Source organism: Triplophysa rosa, linkage group LG7, assembly GCF_024868665.1.
Source record: "Triplophysa rosa linkage group LG7, Trosa_1v2, whole genome shotgun sequence".
In the NCBI taxonomy this organism is placed as follows: Eukaryota; Metazoa; Chordata; class Actinopteri; order Cypriniformes; family Nemacheilidae; genus Triplophysa; species Triplophysa rosa.
In genome coordinates this window covers 13,111,464-13,137,373 of record NC_079896.1, presented here as the reverse complement: position 1 = coordinate 13,137,373, position 25,910 = coordinate 13,111,464, and the positions used below count along the sequence as shown (strand labels likewise).

The window sequence follows — 25,910 nt, the reverse complement described above, 5'->3', positions numbered from 1 at the left end:
TGTAAAAGTATATTTTAAAATATAATAGTTATGTGCGATTAATCGTGATTAATCACAGAAAAAATGTGTGATTAATCCGATTAATTTTGTTAATCGATTGACAGCACTAATATAAATACATATTTACATATAAAATAAAAACAATCATCATTAGAATCAATAAGCAACTGCAGTTTACTATTGTTATACATACAGTACACGGTACATACTGCATTACACTAATAATCAAAAGCTTTTTTCATGACAGCTTTTTCAGAAGAGAAGGTGGGGTCAGGATGGTGGAGTATGTGTGTGTACAAATACTTTCATATATTTTGACAAGCTGGTACATTGAGGTAGTGCTAAAAACATTCACAGATGCTTTCGATCAAATGCCTTTAGGCCCAAGATCCATCATAAGAGACATGCATACATGCTGCCACGACACCATCATACATTCAGGAGACATATGAAAGATTAACATCAGCCTGGTGAAAACACTCTCATTTAAAAAAAGAAAGAAAATGATAACATTTTTGCATAAATGAATTATAAAACGTGTCTCTAGCTGCTGAAAACAACTCCCCGTCCATCACCGATCTATTCTTTATAATACATTTGTGACAGCTGCTTGCATCAGGCAGCTAACATATAATCTATCAGCGTGACAGATACGGCTTTGTCACCTCTAATGGTGGCCGGGATTTTATTCAGTGACGTTTGGCCTGACACAATCATTAGCCATCTTCTCCACCCTTGCTGTTATTCTCTCAACATCAAGGACTTAAAGCATACACGGCAGGAGCGATGGATTATTACCAAAGCATGTTTATGACATCATGGCTGTGTTGACTACTGTGCCCCTCCTCGGGTAGTTTATACATAAAAAATTTTGTTTGGGTAACATTTTTTTATTAAATTACTTTGAATATATTTTTCAAAAGACACTTGTTTTTCATATGAGAAAATGTTAAAGAAACGAATTTGCAACAGTCCCGAATGATACCCATTTAAATTACCATGAAATCAAAACTAATTTCTTATTTACATCCATTTTCTCACGCAGGGTCGCACCTGCCATTTTTTGCTGTGGTGTGTAATATAAAATTTGTGAAATTTAAAAAAGCCTATCTGTATTTTGATGCTTTAAACTTTTTTCCTAAACAGAGTTACTGTTTACAGAGTCGCCGTGGTGACCAATCAAATCAAAGAAGAGAGTTAAGGTTTGAGTGCAACCATAGGAGTTCAATGGTTCTAAACATTCTTTATTTATCATTTTTTAACAATAGAAATGTTGAGCGATAGGATCCACTGATGCAAACTACAAAACACTGTTTTAAATGGAAAATATGTAATTTACGTGATTCATGTAATGTAATTCGCAATTATCAGTGTGACGAGACAAGAGAGAGTAACGGAGTTTATTAGGAAAAAACGACGTTGTTTTTATTCCTCCTTTTTCCAAGTGAATTTTAAGCGGACACTTTAAGATACAATTGCATTTTTCCTTCTAGAGTTTACACATCAAGAGTTTTACTCTTCGAAGGGAGTAGGGCATAGGGATGATCACTTCTGAATGGAACGAAGGGGTGACCTCTGGAGGACGAGACGCAGCTCTTGTCTGGTCTGTGCTCAAAATTTAAAGGGACAGTTCACCAAAATTAATGAAAGTAATGAAATTAGGTTATCAACTCTTTTGACAATCACAATACTTCTAATGCAAGGTTTTTGTTTTTTTACAACTTTCCGCCATCCCATACCTTCTGCAGTTCCTCCACAACATAACCCCCCCCAAAAGTTGGCAGCCCTGCCCAACCACATAAACATGCTACAAGGAAATAGAAGTAAGATACGGGTGAACACTGACCAATAGCAGTTTAAAAGCTTTACAAACAGGTTGCGTTGCGTTTTAAGTCATCTTAAGCCACACGATATCGTGTGAGCACAGCAGGTTTTTATCGCTGATGGTCGCACTCCAGGAATGCACCCAGTCCTGTTTTATTAAACTGTACGCTCAAGGTTAGCGTGTGATGCAATCGGAGTGATGCCATTTCACTGTCGACACTGACGTAACGGTTTACACACCGGCGGCAATTTTTTAATTCTGTCACTGTGCGCCGGTCCGGATCTGAGTTTTATGGCGGACGGAGAAGGGCGTCACTCTCGTTCTTTGACCTCAGAACGCTTGGAATAATTGCACTTTTGGAATAAACTGCATATGTAGCTGTAGCTTCCTGTTTCGTGTTGTGTTTTATATTGTATAATATACAAACTGTTAGGTTTAGGGATCGGGTTACGTGCTCAAATACGACTAAATTGTGCATACAAATGAATAAACGTACACAAAATACGACGTCTGATTAAATAAAAAATCATTACCCCCCAATATAATATAATATGGTGTTGTTAACGTTACTGTTGTTGGAAATTGTGATACCGGGTTGCAATATGTACCTGATGGTACGTATTTTATGGTGCTGCAAAAAGTGTACAGAGATACGTATTTCCTATGAGACCAGGTCGTTTTTAATTCATGTGCCCTCATAATCAAACATTAACTTCCTCTCAACAAATAATTCAGTGGCTTAGTAAATATCACAAAAATCAACAGCTATATTAACTTAATAAAATCTTGAATAATAAAAAACAGATTTTTTCAGAGGGACAGTTAATTTCTCTAAAATGTGCATATTTTTCATTAAATAAACTTAAATAATATAAGTATTTAATTAACAAATTATATATTTAATATACACTTAATATTTTTGGTGAATTCTAATAGAAAGTTTTCAGTTACTGAGACTCAATTTACTCAATTTAAATAGTATATTTCATACTCGGCTTTAAAATTGACCCTTTTTTGTGTAAATTGTTTAACGTAAAATCATATTTAACCTTTAGAGTGTAAACAACATTTCTTATTTGCATGATGTATGACTTGATCTGGGGGTGGGACTATATTGACTGTCCAATGGCCAGCCTTCCAAGTTCCAACAATTCAATCAATTCCCCCAGGATAAAACCAAGCCGCGCCCTAAACTTTTTATCATTCCACGGGCTGTTGTACTTAGATCTCCATCACAACTTTTGTTTTATGTCAACTTCACAAACCTTAAAGATCACTGAGGTGCCTTGAAATGCACAGCTTTGTTTAACGGCGTTGGTAATATTTCCACTGAACCGAAAATTTGGGCGGGGCATACTGAACGGCTCCTCCTCCCTTGACAACAGCCAGTACAGTTTTGATAGGAAACTGAATTCTAGAATGATGTCATAAAAATCACTGATCTGTTTTGAGAATCTGTAAATTTTGAATGATCTTCTGATCCTATGAATTAGGGGTTCTCAACCTTTTTGACTCCAAGGTCCCGGTTGTATTCAACAATATTCAATTCACTAATTCACTAATCGTCAGACTGATTCAAACTGGTTCGCAAGTCATTTGGTTTGTGAACTGCACAACAATTGTCAAGATAGTGTGCAACCAACATTCAATTTTTATTATATATTATTTTGTCGTATTCAAACGCAGAAGTAGCGCACCAACAGAAGCAACATCGGAACCCCTGCTCCATAGTGTGAGTAACAGAGTCATAAACAGATTCTCATTATAGTTGGGTTTTTAATGCTGAACATTGACCTCGGATGAGAGGAGCACTTCAGCACGCAGTAGAGAGAGTTGCTTCGATATGCCAGGATCTTTCACTGAATTAATGAATCCGCATGACGCACAAGACAAAGTGTCAAACAGATGAGATCATGGTTGCTCCCCTGTGTCTCTTCTCACCTCATCAGGATGAGCGCTCTCCAGGCCACTGAAAACAGGGCTGATGGGGTCAGGTTGGTGTTTTTGTGGGTGAAAGCAGAGTTTCTGAGAAGCAAGATCGCTACCCATCGCTTGAAGTCATTCCCAGAGAAGGACTTTTATAAATGAACATTTAAAGCGAGCATATGCTGTGTGCATCACCCAAACACAGCTCATCTGTTTCCGCTGGGATTAAATGCAATTCAGCATGGCGCGGGTCAATGTAGCAGCCGTAGAGTTAATTTAATGTTAAGGTTGTGTAAGGTTTCATTTATCAACTGTCGGAGTATGGAGCGCCTCCGTATCCTGGCCAAAAAAATTCATAAAACATGAATTATGCATATCCAGTATCTTGGCACATTAACTCTGCAGTCCTGCAATGTTCATTCCTTTTTTGCTTTGTACCCAAGGCAGAACGGTATATAAAGTGTGGACATGTTGCAATCTGGTGCATGCACTGGATTTAACCAGAAGGCAATCATCTTCTCTGCTCCGCTTTTTACAACACCAGCTTTTGCCACACATTGTATTATTAAATTCAGAGCGAGTAGTTTCTGCAACGCTATAATTTGCAAAGTGATTGTTTTGAAAACCGGTTTGTTATTTCAGAACGCCGGTCTTTCCCCAAACTCATGCTATTGGTTAAGTCGGGCTAGTAAGGGTGTTCAAACAAACAATCGAACAATGCACCCAATTCCCATACATTTTCCCATTTCTTCTTACCTGCATACCCTCCTGGCCAGAGATCCCCACCCCGACATCGGCCACCTGGATCATGCTGACATCATTAGCCCCATCACCTAAAATGAATGAGAGAATCAGAGAGAGAGTCAGAGAGAACATCCGTTTCACTTTGCACAATGTCATCCTGCATTAATGCAAACATTGCATCAGCTGCAACAACATAAAATTCACAAAATCTCAAAATAACTCAACGGAAACGGCAGTGTTTGAACTCAGTCAACCGTAAGGGGACACTGCATTAACATTGTGACCTTACATCAATGTCTTACACCGATATTTTATTAAAAAAACTGTCAAATAGGATCCAAGTATAAGAATCATAGCAGACAGCAGAACTGGTTTGCAAGCATCAAGCATGCCTTTGGTTTTGTACTAAAAGTCTGACAAAATATAATAACTAAAAGAAACTTAAAAGCAACGGATCTAAACTCTAACATTCCTCGCCAACACTTGACTCTTTTCTTTGTAAGGCCCGCCCACTTTTCGCAACCCAATCAATTCTCAAAAGGCAAAATCAGGCTCATTGAAAGGTCCAGTGCATGAAATTTAACGGCATTTAGTGGTAAGGTTGCGAATTGCAACAAACTGCTCCACCGCTCGCCTCTCCCTTCCGAAGCACTACAGTGGCTGACACAGGACAAAGATGATGTCACTTTTTCGCTTTCCCGAAGAACATAACATTTACAAAACACGCTCTGTAGAGCAGTTTGTCCGTATAGCGCTAGAAACAACATGGCCAATTCCATGCAAGGGGACCCGCAGTGTATAGAAATAGCTCATTCTAAAGTAATAAAAACATTATACACCTCTGAAGACATAGTTATGTCTATTATATTGCATTTCTGTCTGATCCTCTAAAATGTTTTACATTGGAACTTTAATAAGTAAAAAGAGTTGTGAACACCATTTCAGGGTGACTTCAAAATCTTCATTCCAAATGTCTGAAAGGTGCGGCTGTTCGTATAAAAAGCCTGTGTGACTAATCATTATAAGCCATAAGCGCAATTAAACAATTATGAACTGTAAATCAACCGTACGTGACACCAGGGAGAGGCAGGCTGTTCTGTCAACACACACTTAAGTGTTTGAAGATGTTTGGCTTGGACCTCCGAAAAGACCTACAAGTTGTTTTCAAAAGCATCTCTGCCGCTGCCTCAGGAAGAGAGCACAATGCTAACTCAACCCCGAGCTATCATCAAAAGCGCACTTTTGAGCTAATAAGCTAGCAGCCTTTGAAGTATAAAAGCCTACCGAGACCATCGGTTGCCTGTCCAAACTGAAACAAACAAACATGGCAGCCAAATTCAACAAGACCCCCTTTATTTGATGTACAGCAACAAAGCAAACATATTAGGGATGATAACTGCGGCAAACGCTTCTCCCCCATCCACCCTAAATCTCTGTTCACCGAAGCCACACAGCGAGTGAGACGTGTCTCAGATTCATTCTTTAACGGAGCCTGTCGATTTTGTGACAGAAGAGCTTATTTACAGCACCTCCTAGGGCTGTTGGAGCGCTCCCTTCCTCCTTCCCTTTGCAAACGGCGGTGTTAATGTTACAAAAAATCTGCTTTTGTGTTTTCTTGTGCCAGAAATGAATAACAAAACCTTTATTAAGAAGAAAATGGGAGAGAGTGACCTGAGGTAACCTACAATTCTTTCTTCCTTCCTCTACAGGCAGGTGGCTCGGTCCTGATGCACCTTGAATGGCTCTCTCTCTCCCTAAAGCCATCTGGATAATTAACCGGAGTGCTGCGTAGGCTTGTAAATGTGGCATTCTGCGGCGGGGAAAGGACAGACACGTGCTGTCCAGTCATCACCAAAATGTTTACTCGGCAACACTGGGGACCATTAATCTCCGAATTCGACTTGGCAAGCAAAAAAGTATGAGAAACAACAACAATAACAAAGAATCTAGCCTGCCCATTTTGGGCTTTTTATGAAGATACAATCATTCACTGCTAAAAACGCCACTAGCGTTAGCTCTGCGGGACACGGGGGAGTTTATTTCTGGCTATTGTCTTAGTCTGCAGTTGATGTTTACAGCCACTAAGGGCCCATCAGCTGCAAATTGGACTTCTTGCAACAAAGGCATATTAACTGAACATTATTAAACCAAAATCCTGCTTGAGAATAAACATTTGGAACAAACGTTGGATAAAATATGGAAACTTAACAAAAAAGGTGGAAAAACACTACAAGTAATGTATATTTTTAAAGCTGCAAGTTGTAACTTTGCCTCTATAGATGGTTTCAGCGGCAACAACAAATGTTATGTGGCCCTTAACTTCCGGTAGACCTTTGCAAAGAATCAATAACTTGGGTACTTTTAATTTAATTTAATACAATTAATAGAAAAATATTGAATTGAATCATTAAAGAAAATATTGATATAAATAAATATTAATTAAATATAAAATAAACTGTTACAGTATAACAAAACACAGAAGTTAAAGGGATACTGCACCCAAAAATGAAAATTCCGTCATGAATCGCTCACCCTCGAGTTGTTCCAAAACTGTATACATTTCTTTGTTCTGTTGAACAGATATTTAGAAGAATGCTGGGAACCGAGATTTCTGGGGTAGCCAAAAATTGTAGTCAAAGGTGCCCCAGAACTGTTTGTTTTCCTAAATTCTTAAAATATCTTCTTTAGTGTTTAAAGCCACAGTCTGGGATTTTTAGCAGCAGTACAAAAAGATACCAAAACAAACCCAGGGCTCCAGACTAACTTTTTTTACTAGGAGCACTGTAGCCCCTTACTGAAAATTTTAGGAGAGCAAGCAAAACATTTAGGGGCACACCTTAAATCAGCCTGCAATGCAATTATTCACATTTTTGTGGAGGCCGAGTCTACAGAGAAGCTTTGTTATAGATTGGTGCTAAATAAAGAGACTGTAATCTGAATTCATTTGAACCAACAGAAATTGTGCTTGTCAAAAAGTATTAATTGTTTACAGTGTTACACATCAAAGCAAAATTCAAGGTCTCATGTTATTACGTTCTTACGATGATTTTATTGTGTATTAAGGACACTTTCCTCATGTTCACACAACACATGTAAATATAACGTCAAAAAAAAGTAACAAGAGCATTCGCCTGTCGTTCGTTCTAGCTGTGAACGGATTTTAAATGATCCAGCGCTGTCTCAAGTAATCTACACATAAATGACGTTTCCTGTCTTATTTATTACATAAAAGTATAGGGTCTGTGGATTTAAAGTATAAAAAGGAGGATAAAAGTCAGGCTGGAGATAGGACCCGTGTTAATATTAAGACTAAGATTAATATTAATTATAATAAGACTTTCCAGCGGATACGCGTTAGGACCTGCAGTACTATGGCGAAGGCTTTTAGCGACGATACGCTAGCAACAGCGATACTATGGTAAAGGCTTTCCAGCAGAGACGTTGGAGAAAAAGATGCTTTGATTCGGATCAGTATGTGCGTAACTATGGTTTTGCTGTTTGTCAGAACCAAGATATGTTGTTGTAATATTAGCTGTGTAACGGATCATTGTTTATCTGGAACCAGTGTGCTGCTTGTATATACGTATACTTCACAATAGATAGAAATTGCTTATTTTAAGGTAATAAAACATAACAGTTCATTAAGTAAGGTCTTTATACACATCTGAAGACATAGTTTTGTATATTCTATAGAATTTCTGTCAATAGATCCTCCTAAAGATCCCACACTGTAAAAATACAATAATAATTTCTACTATGGTAGTCAATGGTGCCCCAGAAATCTCAGTTGGTAACATATTTCTTTGTGTACAACCAAACAAAGACATTTAAACAGGTTTGGAGCAACTTGAGGATGAGTAATTCATGACAGAATTGTCACTTTTTGGGTGGACTTTTAACTTCGAGCCAGGCGAGTGCATCCGATAAAACCATCAATATTGCCATCTCTGTTTAAAACCTACTACTAGATTTTTTACTACTACTCAAAGATGTGCGATTTTGACTAGTAAATTCCTGTTGAGTCATGGGGAGGAAACAATGTCAGACTATATGTAGCTTCCAAAAGTGTAATCGTGTTTAGTCTTTTAAGACATGCATGATGTCATTGAGGTTTAAACTAGCGACTGCCTTCCACAAACAAGAGCGACTTTTCATCAGAATGAATGATAAACTAGCTTGTGCTAATGTTAATTTCAGTACTTACTAGGTGGCTTAGCACCTCTGCTATTGTCGGTTATGATTTACCCTGACACGCTAGCCTACGACAAGTGGAGCTAGCCAAATTCGGGCAGAATTCCCGGGCAGTCTATACCCGGCAAATGTTAAATTAATTTCCTGTGAAACGTCTTGGTTACGGATGTAACCTCGGTTCCCTGATGGAGGGAACGAGACGTTGTGTCGAACCGACAGAATGGGGTTTGTCTTGAGAACCTATCATCTTCTGAGTATTTAGAAAAGGCCAATGAAAATTGGCGAATGAAATTTGCATGCCGGGCTCCTCCCCCGGATATCCGGGTATAAAAGGGAGACGGCGTGCTGCATTCATTCACCTTTTGGTCTGAGGAGCCTAAAGCATCCTCCCCCCACTGCTGGGGTGGGCGGCCAGTGTTGTGGCATGAGGGACACAACGTCTCGTTCCCTCCATCTGGGAACCGAGGTTACATCCGTAACCAAGACGTTCCCTTTCTGTCGGTCTCTCGACGTTGTGTCGAACCGACAGAATGGGGTTCCTATGGAAAACGCCACAGCACTGGCACTGAGCCGCGTCACAATCTCTGCGGAGTGACGTTGACTGGCCTGGGCGAGTCAGACGAACACGCTACGCGAAACTATGACCCTCCAGTGGAGAGGAAGGGGGACCCAGAGCTTTACACAAAGTTGGGAAGCCCCTATCAGAGAGGCGCCCTGAGCCAGTGCCCACGAGGAGGCGACACCCCGAGTGGAATGCGCCTTAACTCCTAAGGGGCAGGGGCTATCTTGCGACCGGTATGCCAAGGATATGGCATCCACGATCCAGTGCGCCAGTCTCTGTTTGGAGACAGCTCTCCCCTTCTGCTGACCTCCAAAACAGACAAAGAGCTGCTCAGAGCTTCTGAAGCTCTGTGTGCGATCCAAGTAGAGGCGCAGTGCGTGTACTGGACACAACACGGAAGGGGTTGGGTCTTCCTCCCCGGTGGGGAGCGCCTGCAAGTTCACCACCTGGTCCCGGAAGGGAGTGGTGGGAACTTTGGGCACGTAGCCGGGCCGTGGTCTCAGGATAACATGAGAGTCTCCAGGCCCGAATTCTAGGCAACCCGAGGACACAGAAAATGCTTGTAGGTCCCCTACCCTCTTGAAGGAGGCGAGCGCTACCAGGAGGGCCGTCTTTATCGACAGGCGAGAAAGATCGGCCTCTCCTAGGGGCTCGAAGGGGGGCCTCTGGAGGTCCTCCAGGACCACTTCGAGGTTCCAAGAGGGTACGGGGCGCGGGCGAGGCGGATTCAACCGCCCCTCAGGAACCTGGTGACCAGGTCGTGTTGTCCTAGAGACTTAGCAGCAACTGGATCGTGATGTGCGGCTATAGCGGCAACATACACCTTCAGTGTGGAAGGGGAGAGGTTCTTCTCAAGTCTCTCCTGGAGAAAGGACAATACGTACCTGATCGAGCATCTCTGTGGGTCTTCTCCGTGAGAAGAGCACCAGGACGAGAAGATGCGCCACTTGAAGGCATACAGTCTCCTAGTGGCCAGGGCTGTAGCCTGAGTGAGGGATCTCCTCGTCCCGTCCAGGGGCCAGACATGGAGGTTCCAGAGGTCTGACCTGGGATGCCAAAACGTGCCCCTTCCCGAATCGGCCAGGGGGGAGTTGTTGTCAGGCACACCAGCTCTGAGAACCAAGTCCGGTTGGGCCAATAGGGCGCAACTAGTAGCACTTGATGCTCCTCTTCCCTGACCTTGCACAGGGTCTGTGCAATGAGGCTCACTGGGGGGGGAAGGCGTACATCCTCTTGTCCCGCGGCCAGCTGTGCGCAAGGGCATCCGTACCGAGGGGACCGTCGGATAGGGAGTACCAAAGCGGACAATGGGTGGAGTCCGGGGAGGCAAACAGGTCCACCTGCGCCTGGCTGAACTGCTCCCATATGAGCTGAACCGCGTGAGGGTGGAGTCGCCACTTTCCGCGAGGTGGCCACTGACGAGAGAGCTGGTCTGCTGTCTGGTTCAGGTCGCCCGGGATGTGTATGGCTCGCAGGGAGCTGATCACCTGCTGACTCCACAGGAGGAGGCATCGGGCGAGTCGTGTTAGCTGAACGTGTTAGCTGTGTTAGTCGTGAACGAACGCCACCCTGGTGGTTGATATACGCCACGGCAGCTGTGCTGTCCGACCGGACCAGCACGTGCCTGCCCTGCATGAAGGGTTGGAACCTCTTCAGTGCAAGTAGCACAGCCCACAACTCTAGGCAGTGGATATGCCAACGCAGGCTGGGGCCCGTCCACCGCCCCGACACTGCGTGCCCGTTGCACACAGCACCCCAGCCCTGAAGGGAAGCATCCGTCGTTACCACGACGTGTCTTGATACCTGCCCTCCCGTAGGAAGGCCATAGACGACCAAGGGGTCAGGGTGCACCGGCAGAAAGGCGTGATGACCATACGCCTGCTGCCGGTCTGCCACACTCTCCAAGGAACTCGACTCTGTAGCCAGTGTTGCAGCGGTCGCATGTGCATCAACCCGAGGGGGACCACCCCCGCCGAGGATGCCATGTGTCCCAGGAGCCTCTGAAATTGTTTCAGGGAGACCGCTGGCTGCCTGAAGTGCTTCAGGCAGTGTAACACTGACCGGGCGCGCTGTGTAGTCAGTCGCGCTGTCATGGAGATGGAGTCGAGTTCCATACCGAGAAAGGAGATGCTCTGCGCGGGGGAGAGCTTGCTCTTTTCCCAGTTGACCTGTAGCCCCAACCGATCTAGGTGCCGGAGCACCAGGTCCCTATGTGTACATAACAAATCTCGCGAGTGAGCCGAGATGAGCCAGTCGTCGAGATAGTTCAGTACCCGCACACCTTCTTCCGTGAGGGGAAGGAGGGCGGCCTCCACGACCTTCGTAAAGACTCGTGGAGACAGGGACAGACCGAAGGGGAGGACCCTGTACTGATATGCCCGTCCCTCGAACGCGAACCGCAGGAACGGCCGGTGTCGAGGGAGGATCGAGACATGAAAGTACGCGTCCTTCAGGTCGATTGCCATGAACCAGTCCTGACGCCTGACGTCAGGATGCTCTTCTGCGTGACCATCCTGAAAGGCAGCTTGTGTAGGTGTCTGTTCAGACATGCAGATCCAAGATAGGGCGCAACCCCCCGCCTTTCTTGGGGACAATGAAGTACGGGCTGTAGAACCCGCTGGACATCTCGGCCGGTGGGACGGGCTCGATCGCTCCCTTCACCAGAAGGGAGGCGACCTCCGCCCGAAGTACGGGGGCATCCCTGCCTCTGACTGAGGTAAAAAGGACGCCCCGGAACTTGGGCGGACGTTTAGCGAACTGAATCGCGTAGCCGAGACGGATCGTCTTCCTCAGCCAGCCTGACAGTTTGGGAAGCTGAGACCAAGCTCCCAGAAACCGAGACAGGGGGACTAGAGGTTTGATCTGCTTCATCGCCCCCACGGAGGGTGGTTCGATGGCTAGCAGTACGGATTCCGTACTCGGCTCTGCTGTTTTTCCTGCCTAGCGACTGTCCAGTCTGTCTGAAAGTGCTGAAGGCTGGTGTTTATACTCGACATTGCGCTTCGCCGTGACGCAACGTAGAGTTGCCGTCCACCGTCGACCAGAGGGTGGAAACGGTTGTGAAAACCCAGAGAGAGAGGAAACTCTTTTTGTGAGGAAGTGGGCGCTGGCCCCCCAGGGGGGACCAGCTGATGGTAGGACGGGGCAGGAACCGTCCCTATCCGACCCAGCAATGGAGTGGCTGGGTTCGGGCCCGATGGTAGCCTCGATCTCCCTGGGGTCTCTCCGTCAGGGCCGCTTCTGCTTCCGCGACGGCTGCTGACGGGGAGGCGGTTTCCTCTTTGACATCCTTTTCCGGGAGGCAGACTGAGAAGGGGGCACTGGAGCCGGAACTGGAGTCGAAGAGGGCCGGGGCTGCTGGGAAGCAGATGCCGCTCGGGATCTCGAAGGCCTGACGGGGGCCGAGTCACGGCGGGGCAGGATATGTCTGATGGCCTCCATCTGCTTCTTCACCGTCGAGAACTGCTGAGAGAAATCCTCAATGGTGTCACCAAACAGCCCTCCCTGCGAGATGGGGGCGTCGAGAAAGCGAACCTTCTCGGCGTCCCGCATCTGCGCAAGGTTGAGCCAGAGGTGCCTCTCTTTGACCACCATGGTGGACATCGCCCGACCCAAGGCCCGTGCCGTCACCTTAGTCGCCCGTAGAGCGAGATCGGTGGCGGTACGGAGTTCCTGCATTATCGTTGGGTCGCTCCTACCCTCGTGGAGCTCCTTCAATGCCTTGGACTGATGGACCTGCAGGATTGGCCATGGCGTGGAGGGAGGAGGCGGCCTGACCCGCAGCCGTGTAAGCCTTCGACACCAGAGATGCCGAAAACTTACACGCCCTGGATGGGAGTCTAGGCCGAGCCCTCCAGGTGGCCGCTGTCTGTGGGCACAGGTGCACCGCGACAGCACGCTCCACCTGGGGGATCTCGACATAGCCCCTGGCCGCCCCACCATCGAGGGAAGTAAGGGCGACTGAGCCTTTCTGATTGGAATGGGCTGTGAGGGGCGCATTCCAAGTCTTACTCAGCTCCTCATGCACTTCCGGGAAGAACGGAACCGGAGCTCAGACCCCAGGTACCACGTATCCAACCGCGAGCGCTGGGGTAAAGGCGGTGCTGTGCACTGCAGCCCAATGTTCGCAGCGGCCCGGAAAAGCATGGTTGACATCTCAACGTCCGCCTCTTCCTGGGCTCGACCCCCCGGGGGAGGGAGCTCCGATGAATCTTCAGGGTCGGATGCCAAAAGATCGCCCTCCGATGCTGTGATCAACATCTCATCTTCGTCACGTACTTCATCTTCGTCACGTACTTCCGAGTACGTGGCCGAGGAACAAGACGGCGGTAAGACCGTCTTTTAAGGGATGGTCAGACGAGCGAGACGGGGCATGAACGGTCCGTGAGCCTGCAGCAGGCGGGTTAACGTTCACAGTGATCCCCATATCACCCCCGGTGTTAACCGAAGCGGGCGGCAGGGCCGTAGTCACTGCCGTCACAGATCGGGTAACATACGAGGTGGTGGCTTTATCCATAAAGAATATCGCCACCCATGACCGCAACGTCTGGATAGGCATCCGCCCGCAGTGCGGGCAGGATGTATCCACGAAGGCTGCCTCAGTGTGCCGGAGACCCAAACACCTGAGACAGACATCGTGTCCATCCCCTTCCTTAATGAGCGCGTCGCACCCAAGAGAACAGCGGGACATGCCACGCTGGAGAAATTTGCTCTTTTAGAAAAAGAATTGCTCAGACACTTCCGGAACTGCCGAGACGCCCAGGGGAAAGTCGCTGCAGGAAGGGACCGTCCGCTGCACCACGTCGTAGATTCCAGCAGGATAAGATCAGCGAAAATCTGGAGAACGCTCATCAGATGCTTAGGCTCTGAAGAACAAAAGGTGAATGAATGAGCACGCCGGCTTCCCTCTTATACCCAGACATCCGGGGAGGAGCCCAGCATGCAAATTTCATTCGCCAATTTTCATTGGCCTTTTCTAAATACTCAGAAGATGATAGGTTCTCAAGACAAACCCCATTCTGTCGGTTCGACACAACGCCGAGAGACCGACAGAAAGGGAACTGTACCCATCCGATCAACATATATACTGTATATATACTATATATATATATATATATATATATATATATATCTTTATAATCTTACTGTTGTGATTCGAGGAGCCAGTACGGAACACTACTTAGTCACTGGCTCAAAAACAATTTTTGTTTATATAACCAAAAAAGTTACGGATTGCAACTTTAAATATTAATCACCAATACACTCTCAATTCACCATTTATTGGCATTTGTGGCAAAAGGTTAAATCCAAGAGCACTTACCTATGGCCAGCGTCATGACCTTGAGCTTGTTACGGACCAACTTGACCACCATACTCTTCTGCAGGGGCGTCGATCGGCAGCACAGAACGGACCTGCAGCTCCGAGCCACCGCCAGGAACTTGTCTTCCAGACTCTTATCAAGCGCGTAGGCCAGCGTCCGGCCATCAATCACCAGTCCGAGCTGATGCACCAGGAAGGGACTGGTGTGGGCGGAGGAGTCTGGAGAACAGACCGGTGAAGAGAAGTGGAAACTGCTGTAGTGTCTGGCCGCTTGAGGATCTGGTGGAGGGTTGCAAAGGAATTTCGTCTGGATGTAGTGCAGGCTGTTCTCGAGCAACACAGCACAGGCCTCCTGGTATATTCACACGCACAAACATAAAAGGAGAAGGAAGGTCATGAAAGGATATGATGATACCGCACGTGGACTGACAACATCTGGCAAACAGATAAGTTTGAGTCAAGACGAATGACTCAGAAATGCAACTTTTAGCTCCGTGAACACGGACCTCAGTTACAGTAAAGCCACATTATATAACAAACACAATCACTAGACACACACATGGAAAAATGATGACTAATATAGCTAGTCAGTGATGAAGGCATTCTTATGAGACAAGTCTTTTCCTTTCAGTTAGCCAGATATGAAAATTCTGTCATTATTTAGTCATGCCATCTCAAACCTGTAGAAATTTCGTTTTGCAAACCGTTATGCTGCTCTTGCTATATAATGATTAATGGTCAACGTTAAATCAATGGTCCTGTCCACAGAAAATCACGTGTTGCCCACACCCAGAATAAACAATGATGAACAAACCATTTCTGAATTCTGGTCACAGATGGGCCAGATAGATTGAAAGCTATTGAATGAAGATTTGAAGTATGTTGCAAGTTGTATATATATATATTTTTGTATAGTATTTTTTTATACACACACAAGTTTAGAATGAGGAAGAATACATAATGACAGAATTGTATTCTTTTTTTTTTTAAACAAAACTCCTGCAGATACTTTATATACAAGACAGGAAGGAGTTATGATGAAGGCATCATAAGTCTTTTCAAGTCAGTCCAACTATTCTGTGTGGAAAACATATATAATCTACAAATGCAAAATGCCATGCAGGGGCAAACAGATATAATACGGTATTCAAGAGATATGTGCGAGAAAGCAGGATGGGAGAAATGGAGCTACTTTTGTGTTTTCAACTGGGACAATCAAGCCTTAAGTTACAGGAAATACCTTCATACATTCTGCCATTCCTCGAAGCAAAAAGCAAAACAAGGAAAATAATCATATCAGTCAAATAATAATTAAATACAAGATCAAATATAAACTACTCAAGAGATAAAAAGGAATTATAAACAGGCTTTCTCACACTTTCTGTGAGGAATAGTGTGAGGATACTGTTTTAACAAAGGCCTGGATAAAATGAAAACCATACAATCTAAAGATAAACCTTCTACAGTGCCTTTAGTTTTCTACATTTTAAATTAGTTTTAATGTGACCTTTACATAAGAAGAAAAAATTGTGCAACAGAAGAAATGGGTTATTTGTATTAGTAATAATAATCACCTGAGAAATGCTTAAACTACACATATTTGGAGAAACGGCCCATTATAAAATATAAACTGCCATATGTAAGCATTTAGAGGGAGAAGGATATCCCGAGGAAGAAAACAGCCAGCCAGGAGAAACTGAAGCAGTGCATGATGGGCATTACCTGCGAGTCAGCATTAAGCGTGATGATCTCCTCCTCTGGGTCCAGCAGTTTGCAGGCATACGCGATGTTAATGGCAGTCTCCTGTTTATCTCCAGTCAGCACCCAGATCTGAAGGCCAGCTTTCCTCAGAGAGGCGATGGTCTCAGGAACCCCATCCTGAAGCCTGTCCTCAATACCTGTAGCTCCTATTGACACAGAAACAAAGATTTGATGCATGCAACCTTGTCTTTGGATAACAGTTTGTCAATAGCGTTCCAATTTATATTTCTGCTGTTCTCAGGTGATCTGATTTGATCGAAACTTCCTACTATATAGCACAATGAATATTTGGTGTGTGAGCAGGCCAGTTTGCAAGAATCCTGCTCTTACCCAGAAGGTGGAGGTTGGTCTCTAGTCGCAATGCAGACTCGAAAAGCAACTCCTCCCTTTTCTGTATAGCCGTCTCGGCCTCCAGGTGATGCTGTAGCCAACTGGCATACTCCTCCTTACTGACCACCTGAACCAAAGACACACCACACAAAAACAAACACTGAACACTCCTCCACACGCTGTTGTTTGTGAAAAATAAGTTGCCTAAACTCAAGACACTCCCCTCGGGGATCCCAGAAGTGTTGTAAGGACAGACAACGCTCTAGTTGTCAAATATTGTTCACTTATTCTCAATTTCCACCTGGCGATACACGCAAGAAACGCATGTTTAATAAATGTATCAGATTTGCACCCCAGAGGGATTTTCAGCAACTTGAATTTGGGTCTGTTTAACACAACAATATTCTCCCTAAAAGTTTTATGCATGTTATATAAGTTGATTTATAAGTTTTAAGCATTTCTACAGTACAAAAAGTTTTCAGAAAATAATGCATGCCAAGAAGTTTATACAGTTTTTTAAACCACTTTGAGCACTGCTAATATTGTTGGCTCCTATGATAAATTGCTTGTTGTTCGAAATTGCACCAAAGTAGCTGTAGACAAAAGCATATGCTAAATAAATAAAGGTAAATGATGTGAATGTTTTTCTCATTATTCAACATTTGGCAACAATACTTAGAAATACTATGATGGTGGGGGGTGGAATTTAAGCCTTTTTAGTATAAAAGGGGGGCCTGACTTGTAGGTTCGGTACTTTTACGGGCACCGACCGAATTACGTCGGTACTACCGAGTATCGATTCACATTAAATCACTCTGTGCCTGAGAGAGAGAGAGAGAGAGAGAGAGAGAGAGAGAGAGAGAGAGAGAGAGAGAGAGAGAGAGAGAGAGAGAGAGAGAGAGAGAGAGAGAGAGAGAGAGAGAGAGAGAGAGAGAGAGAGAGAGAGAGAGAAAGAGAGAGAGAGAGAGAGAGAGAAAGAGAGAGAGAGAAAATTAAGCATACACTCGCGTTAAGGAAATGCGTGCTCAGACGCACACACATAACACTGCGCTGAACATTTAAGTTTGTTAAGGCGCTTTGTCTTTCTGTCCACCAATGAATAAAATCATCTCATGAAATACCGAAACAAAGTTATTAGTGACAGATCAGAGCAGTCGATGGAAAGAGGTGAGTGAGGCCGTCAAGGTGCAGTTTGAAGCTGTGAACAGCGCAGCAGGAGACTGATGCACGTTAACATTATGTATCATTGTATGATCAACATTATATATATATACTGTATATATGCGTGTAATTCTTTCAGTATCTCTGTTAAAAATGTATATTACAAATCAATCTGTTATTTTCAGTAATGATGCTGTTAAAAATATTTTTGTAGACTTTTCAAGTTTTGTTTTTCTATATTATCTAATGGTCTGTTAATGGTGGAGGCCTCATGGTTTGGGTAAATTATCACACTGCATAAACAAATGATTATGTCAAACAAATTCAACAAATGTGAAATTGAGAGGTTTGGACTTTTTTTCATTGAAATAAATGTTTTTAATTACACAGAGTAAAGTACCGAAAAAAGGTACCGTTTGGTACCGGTACCGGCTAAAAAGTGAACGGTACCCAACCCTAGTGACTTGCAAAGTATTACAGAGACCAACTTAAAAAATAAACAACAGTTTAAAAAAAAGGAAAAAATCCACAACACGACTGCAGAATGGTGTGAAAAATAATCGTCCCCAAGCTGTTGAAAGTTTCCACGCTGTTAAGGTGACTATTTAGCAACAGCGGTAATGAATCTTGCTCATATTTTTATTTAAATATATAGAAAGCGTAAAATAGAGGGAGAGAGAGAGACCCAGAGAGAGAGGGCGAGAGTTGTCACTGAGTCACTCAGCATTCAAAACTAAAAAAACCTCAGACTTGTAAACCATCTGTGCAAAAACTTTCACAAAGCACCCCCCCCCCCCCCAACAATGCAAATGTTATCCTAAACAATTAATTGTTACTAAAAGTCCGTTCATCACTTACCTTTTTGGCAATACAGAGTGTTCTGAGACCATCTGCAGCGTAGAGATTTAAATAGTTTTGAGTTTTAAACAAAAATTTTCTTTGCCGTTTTCCTTTGACATCATCTGCAAGATAAAAAAAATAACATCGGAATCAGAAAATGACCATTTTTATTAAGACTAAGACTGAAAACCAACATTACACACAAACATTTGGTCTACTCAACAAAGCCATTAGACTTAATCAAGATGGCAGACTGTTTGACAGGCTGACTGGATAACCTGACTACAGAGCATTGTAAGCTTTATCGCTCCTGTGTTATTGCTCACTGCATTGCTTCCTGGCAAGAAGAGCAGAACAAACAGTTTGGGAAGATCACTTTCCAACATGGACGACCGTGAGCCAAGACGAGGGGGCGATAGCACCAACTTCACATCACCAAATGATTCATCGCAACTGTGGGGCGACTGGAGCGGCATATCCTGCATAAGACTTATCTCATGACTTATGTATGATTTATGAAACAGTAAAAAATGATTTTTCAAAGTCTTGGCTCGCTTCATCTTTTAATAATGCTGCTTCTATTGACCCAAGTCTGCAGCAATAGTGGGACCAAAACGAATTGCAAAAAGAGCAGGATAATGTTGTGTGCCTGTGAAAAACTCATCTCCACTATGGCAGGGCGTTGCTATGATGTTCTGAGTGGTTGCTCAAGGGCTGCTTACTGGCCCAGGTCAAAAGTCTACATTTATACTATACATTATAATATACTTCAGATATGACTCCTATCCGTCCTTCCATTAAATGTTTTCATGACTGTTCAGAAATCTGCCAAGTGTCCAAACATTCAATGACTTGGAAACAAAAAGCTTGCCTCAGAACAGAATGCTTTTTTCTTCAGAAATTAACCCACGAATGGTTTACAGTACTTGTAGTTCTTCTGTGCACATTACAATGAATTAAGATTTTCTATTTTTAAAAAAATTACTTCTGCCATTCTTAGCTAAAAATACAAAGCACACAAAATCTATTTTGAAAATGTTCCAAACTGTCTTTCCTCACACTGATTTGCAACTGTAAACCTAAAAATAAAGTGTGTATGCGTTTATAAATCCAAAATTTATATGCACAGTACACAAACAACTTTAATTCTGGATGCGATTAATCACGATTAATCGTTTGACACCCTAAATATATTTTATATTAATAATATTTATATGGACAATATAAAACCGCTTTTAGTGAAATTTATTTTCATAGTTAGTTTCTTTTTAAATGTTTGCCAAGTCACACCATAGGACAGGACACATGTAAAGTAACCTGTAATTTTATGCTTTTAACAGAGGTGGCGACAGAGAGGCAAAAGTCACTTGCATAAGAGAAAACTCACCAAAACAAATTTCACTTTCGCAGTACTGAAAAACAATAAAAGCCATTCGCCAAAGTAAGACCTAAAGATTGGAAATTTCTTCCAACGTTAGTATTCATCTGCATTTAGGAACATTCTTGTGTTCGTCTCTCCTCTTCCACCATGTTACATAATGCCTGGAGATGCAACACGTGCCGCCCATGTTTGTTTTTCCAAATCTTTGTGGCTGGTGAAGGCAGCATTATGTCATAACTTAATGGTTAAAGATTTGTAAACTGTGTCTGATTTTGTGCATTGTGTCATCAGATGAGCACGACGCACCTCCCACCGCCTCTGAAAGGAGCCATTGTACCTTCGGTGAGTCGGCTGTGCTAATTGCATGTCCACACCCAGAGGTGGCAAACAGTGCAGGAATATACACAGAGCATGTGTGTGTACGTGCATGAAATAATCCACTGTAGTGAAATACAGTCTGGGTGTGTGCTTGCGTCGTGTGTAGGAGTTTACATCTCTTTCGGCAAAGGCCAGGCCCGGTTGCATAAAGCACCTTAAGTTTTTCCCTTAAGTATGACACTTAAGGGGTGATTTTCCTTTACCAAAGACAATAGGAGAATAACTTAAGTAAAACTTAAGGACACACTTAAGGGAAAATTACACTTAAGGTTCTTTATGCAACCAGGCCCAGACATTAATAAACATAATTTTAGGCTGCCCACAACACACATGGCAGAAAGAGGAAATGACAATAGAACTGACACCACTTAAAGTGGGCTTGTTTAATTTTTAGATGAATACTTTCTTCTTTCCTAGTTTAATGCAAGAGACAACTGTAAGCAAACTATTTGCAGGTCCAAAAGAGTAAGCACTTCCGGGTAAGCTTGGCACAGCAACAGCGGTTTATCCAATGGTGTGATTCCGGGGGCGGGACTATCTGATTGCTGTTAAATAACGCTCCTAGTGCAAATGTTACTTCTAACTTCCTACCAAGGTGCTATAAATATGCATGCATGGTCTGTAACTTTATAAAAAGTGCAAAGACAGCATATCTAAAAACGACTATCCCCAAATACAACATACTGCCCTTCAAACAACCAATCAACAGAATTCAAGGTAACTAATCTGTCAACGTTGATGGCTGAAAGGGACAAAAAGTGAGATGATTTTTCTCCGAGAAGCCCGATAGGCCTTCTTTTGATTTTTGAGCTGATTAAATTATGAAAAGCTTCTTCCAATGAGAACATCATGCAACAGCCCCCGGTCAAAACGATCTCAGACATGTCAGTCATTTAAAGCAAAGATTTTTACGATTTTTTTCAATGGAGAACATCTATAGCTATAGACCCCTTTTGCATCGATGTCACGCTAACGTCACGGCATTAGCTGGAGGCAAAACAAAAGGAAAACTGGAGACGGCCAATACAAACCAGCCCAGATTCGGCTACATAAGGAGTTTAAAATATCATGTTGTTGTGTTGTTTAGTGCCACAATTGCTATTGCCAAACAAAATCACGGATGACAGCTGTCGTTAAACACAATAAAACGAGCGAACTGAACAGAAACGATCATCAAAAATGCTTGCGTTTCCCTTCATAACACTTAAGATAAAAAAAGACTGTCTTTTGTTGGTGTGGATTATGATTTGGGTATGTGTCTAAAAATATCTCACGTACGCCCAAATCAGAAACTGGGGAACAAGGTTATTTTTCACATAGCGTTAGCTTTTGAACACAGGGTATCCTAGCTAACTTTGTTAGTTATACAACTAGCAGTTAACTATCGGCCAGAAACTAAACATGAAGGAAACTCATCTCTTTTTCTTTAGTTGTCACAAGTGCAAGTGTCACAGCCACTGTAGATGTATATGCTCGAAGTTTATCTTTACTATACACGCTTGGTTTCTCTGTCTGGTAGGTGTAGATGTCAGGGCCCGGTTGCATAAAGCACATTAAGTTTTTCCCTTAAGTATGACACTTAAGGGGTGATTTTCCTTTAGCAAAGACAATAGGAGAATAACTTAAGTAAAACTTAAGGTATACTTAAGGACACACTTAAGGGAAAATTACACTTAAGGTGCTTTATGCAACCGGGCCCGAGAGAGAGAGGGAGAGAGAGAGAGAGAGAGAGAGAGAGAGAGAGAGAGAGAGAGAGAGAGAGAGAGAGAGAGAGAGAGAGAGAAAGAGAGAGAGAGAGAGAGAGAGAAAGAGAGAGAGAGAAAATTAAGCATACACTCGCGTTAAGGAAATGCGTGCTCAGACGCACACACATAACACTGCGCTGAACATTTAAGTTTGTTAAGGCGCTTTGTCTTTCTGTCCACCAATGAATAAAATCATCTCATGAAATACCGAAACAAAGTTATTAGTGACAGATCAGAGCAGTCGATGGAAAGAGGTGAGTGAGGCCGTCAAGGTGCAGTTTGAAGCTGTGAACAGCGCAGCAGGAGACTGATGCACGTTAACATTATGTATCATTGTATGATCAACATTATATATATATACTGTATATATGCGTGTAATTCTTTCAGTATCTCTGTTAAAAATGTATATTACAAATCAATCTGTTATTTTCAGTAATGATGCTGTTAAAAATATTTTTGTAGACTTTTCAAGTTTTGTTTTTCTATATTATCTAATGGTCTGTTAATGGTGGAGGCCTCATGGTTTGGGTAAATTATCACACTGCATAAACAAATGATTATGTCAAACAAATTCAACAAATGTGAAATTGAGAGGTTTGGACTTTTTTTCATTGAAATAAATGTTTTTAATTACACAGAGTAAAGTACCGAAAAAAGGTACCGTTTGGTACCGGTACCGGCTAAAAAGTGAACGGTACCCAACCCTAGTGACTTGCAAAGTATTACAGAGACCAACTTAAAAAATAAACAACAGTTTAAAAAAAAGGAAAAAATCCACAACACGACTGCAGAATGGTGTGAAAAATAATCGTCCCCAAGCTGTTGAAAGTTTCCACGCTGTTAAGGTGACTATTTAGCAACAGCGGTAATGAATCTTGCTCATATTTTTATTTAAATATATAGAAAGCGTAAAATAGAGGGAGAGAGAGAGACCCAGAGAGAGAGGGCGAGAGTTGTCACTGAGTCACTCAGCATTCAAAACTAAAAAAACCTCAGACTTGTAAACCATCTGTGCAAAAACTTTCACAAAGCACCCCCCCCCCCCCCAACAATGCAAATGTTATCCTAAACAATTAATTGTTACTAAAAGTCCGTTCATCACTTACCTTTTTGGCAATACAGAGTGTTCTGAGACCATCTGCAGCGTAGAGATTTAAATAGTTTTGAGTTTTAAACAAAAATTTTCTTTGCCGTTTTCCTTTGACATCATCTGCAAGATAAAAAAAATAACATCGGAATCAGAAAATGACCATTTTTATTAAGACTAAGACTGAAAACCAACATTACACACAAACATTTGGTCTACTCAACAAAGCCATTAGACTTAATCAAGATGGCAGACTGTTTGACAGGCTGACTGGATAACCTGACTACAGAGCATTGTAAGCTTTATCGCTCCTGTGTTATTGCTCACTGCATTGCTTCCTGGCAAGAAGAGCAGAACAAACAGTTTGGGAAGATCACTTTCCAACATGGACGACCGTGAGCCAAGACGAGGGGGCGATAGCACCAACTTCACATCACCAAATGATTCATCGCAACTGTGGGGCGACTGGAGCGGCATATCCTGCATAAGACTTATCTCATGACTTATGTATGATTTATGAAACAGTAAAAAATGATTTTTCAAAGTCTTGGCTCGCTTCATCTTTTAATAATGCTGCTTCTATTGACCCAAGTCTGCAGCAATAGTGGGACCAAAACGAATTGCAAAAAGAGCAGGATAATGTTGTGTGCCTGTGAAAAACTCATCTCCACTATGGCAGGGCGTTGCTATGATGTTCTGAGTGGTTGCTCAAGGGCTGCTTACTGGCCCAGGTCAAAAGTCTACATTTATACTATACATTATAATATACTTCAGATATGACTCCTATCCGTCCTTCCATTAAATGTTTTCATGACTGTTCAGAAATCTGCCAAGTGTCCAAACATTCAATGACTTGGAAACAAAAAGCTTGCCTCAGAACAGAATGCTTTTTTCTTCAGAAATTAACCCACGAATGGTTTACAGTACTTGTAGTTCTTCTGTGCACATTACAATGAATTAAGATTTTCTATTTTTAAAAAAATTACTTCTGCCATTCTTAGCTAAAAATACAAAGCACACAAAATCTATTTTGAAAATGTTCCAAACTGTCTTTCCTCACACTGATTTGCAACTGTAAACCTAAAAATAAAGTGTGTATGCGTTTATAAATCCAAAATTTATATGCACAGTACACAAACAACTTTAATTCTGGATGCGATTAATCACGATTAATCGTTTGACACCCTAAATATATTTTATATTAATAATATTTATATGGACAATATAAAACCGCTTTTAGTGAAATTTATTTTCATAGTTAGTTTCTTTTTAAATGTTTGCCAAGTCACACCATAGGACAGGACACATGTAAAGTAACCTGTAATTTTATGCTTTTAACAGAGGTGGCGACAGAGAGGCAAAAGTCACTTGCATAAGAGAAAACTCACCAAAACAAATTTCACTTTCGCAGTACTGAAAAACAATAAAAGCCATTCGCCAAAGTAAGACCTAAAGATTGGAAATTTCTTCCAACGTTAGTATTCATCTGCATTTAGGAACATTCTTGTGTTCGTCTCTCCTCTTCCACCATGTTACATAATGCCTGGAGATGCAACACGTGCCGCCCATGTTTGTTTTTCCAAATCTTTGTGGCTGGTGAAGGCAGCATTATGTCATAACTTAATGGTTAAAGATTTGTAAACTGTGTCTGATTTTGTGCATTGTGTCATCAGATGAGCACGACGCACCTCCCACCGCCTCTGAAAGGAGCCATTGTACCTTCGGTGAGTCGGCTGTGCTAATTGCATGTCCACACCCAGAGGTGGCAAACAGTGCAGGAATATACACAGAGCATGTGTGTGTACGTGCATGAAATAATCCACTGTAGTGAAATACAGTCTGGGTGTGTGCTTGCGTCGTGTGTAGGAGTTTACATCTCTTTCGGCAAAGGCCAGGCCCGGTTGCATAAAGCACCTTAAGTTTTTCCCTTAAGTATGACACTTAAGGGGTGATTTTCCTTTACCAAAGACAATAGGAGAATAACTTAAGTAAAACTTAAGGACACACTTAAGGGAAAATTACACTTAAGGTTCTTTATGCAACCAGGCCCAGACATTAATAAACATAATTTTAGGCTGCCCACAACACACATGGCAGAAAGAGGAAATGACAATAGAACTGACACCACTTAAAGTGGGCTTGTTTAATTTTTAGATGAATACTTTCTTCTTTCCTAGTTTAATGCAAGAGACAACTGTAAGCAAACTATTTGCAGGTCCAAAAGAGTAAGCACTTCCGGGTAAGCTTGGCACAGCAACAGCGGTTTATCCAATGGTGTGAGTCCGGGGGCGGGACTATCTGATTGCTGTTAAATAACGCTCCTAGTGCAAATGTTACTTCTAACTTCCTACCAAGGTGCTATAAATATGCATGCATGGTCTGTAACTTTATAAAAAGTGCAAAGACAGCATATCTAAAAACGACTATCCCCAAATACAACATACTGCCCTTCAAACAACCAATCAACAGAATTCAAGGTAACTAATCTGTCAACGTTGATGGCTGAAAGGGACAAAAAGTGAGATGATTTTTCTCCGAGAAGCCCGATAGGCCTTCTTTTGATTTTTGAGCTGATTAAATTATGAAAAGCTTCTTCCAATGAGAACATCATGCAACAGCCCCCGGTCAAAACGATCTCAGACATGTCAGTCATTTAAAG

General features: G+C 42.7%; 1 protein-coding gene across 1 annotated transcript in view; it reads right to left on the bottom strand.

The window, feature by feature from the left end:
- atp10a (ATPase phospholipid transporting 10A) overlaps window positions 1-25,910 on the bottom strand; it is an 88,920-nt gene that overhangs the window by 13,809 nt on the left and 49,201 nt on the right. Inside the window, exons 11-15 of the mRNA XM_057338212.1 lie at window positions 23,271-23,374; window positions 16,660-16,786; window positions 16,291-16,475; window positions 14,569-14,920; window positions 4,508-4,584 (exon numbers count right to left, since the gene is read on the bottom strand). Coding sequence (XP_057194195.1) covers window positions 4,508-4,584; window positions 14,569-14,920; window positions 16,291-16,475; window positions 16,660-16,786; window positions 23,271-23,374 — 845 coding nt within the window. The remainder of the gene's footprint in view (window positions 1-4,507; window positions 4,585-14,568; window positions 14,921-16,290; window positions 16,476-16,659; window positions 16,787-23,270; window positions 23,375-25,910) is intronic.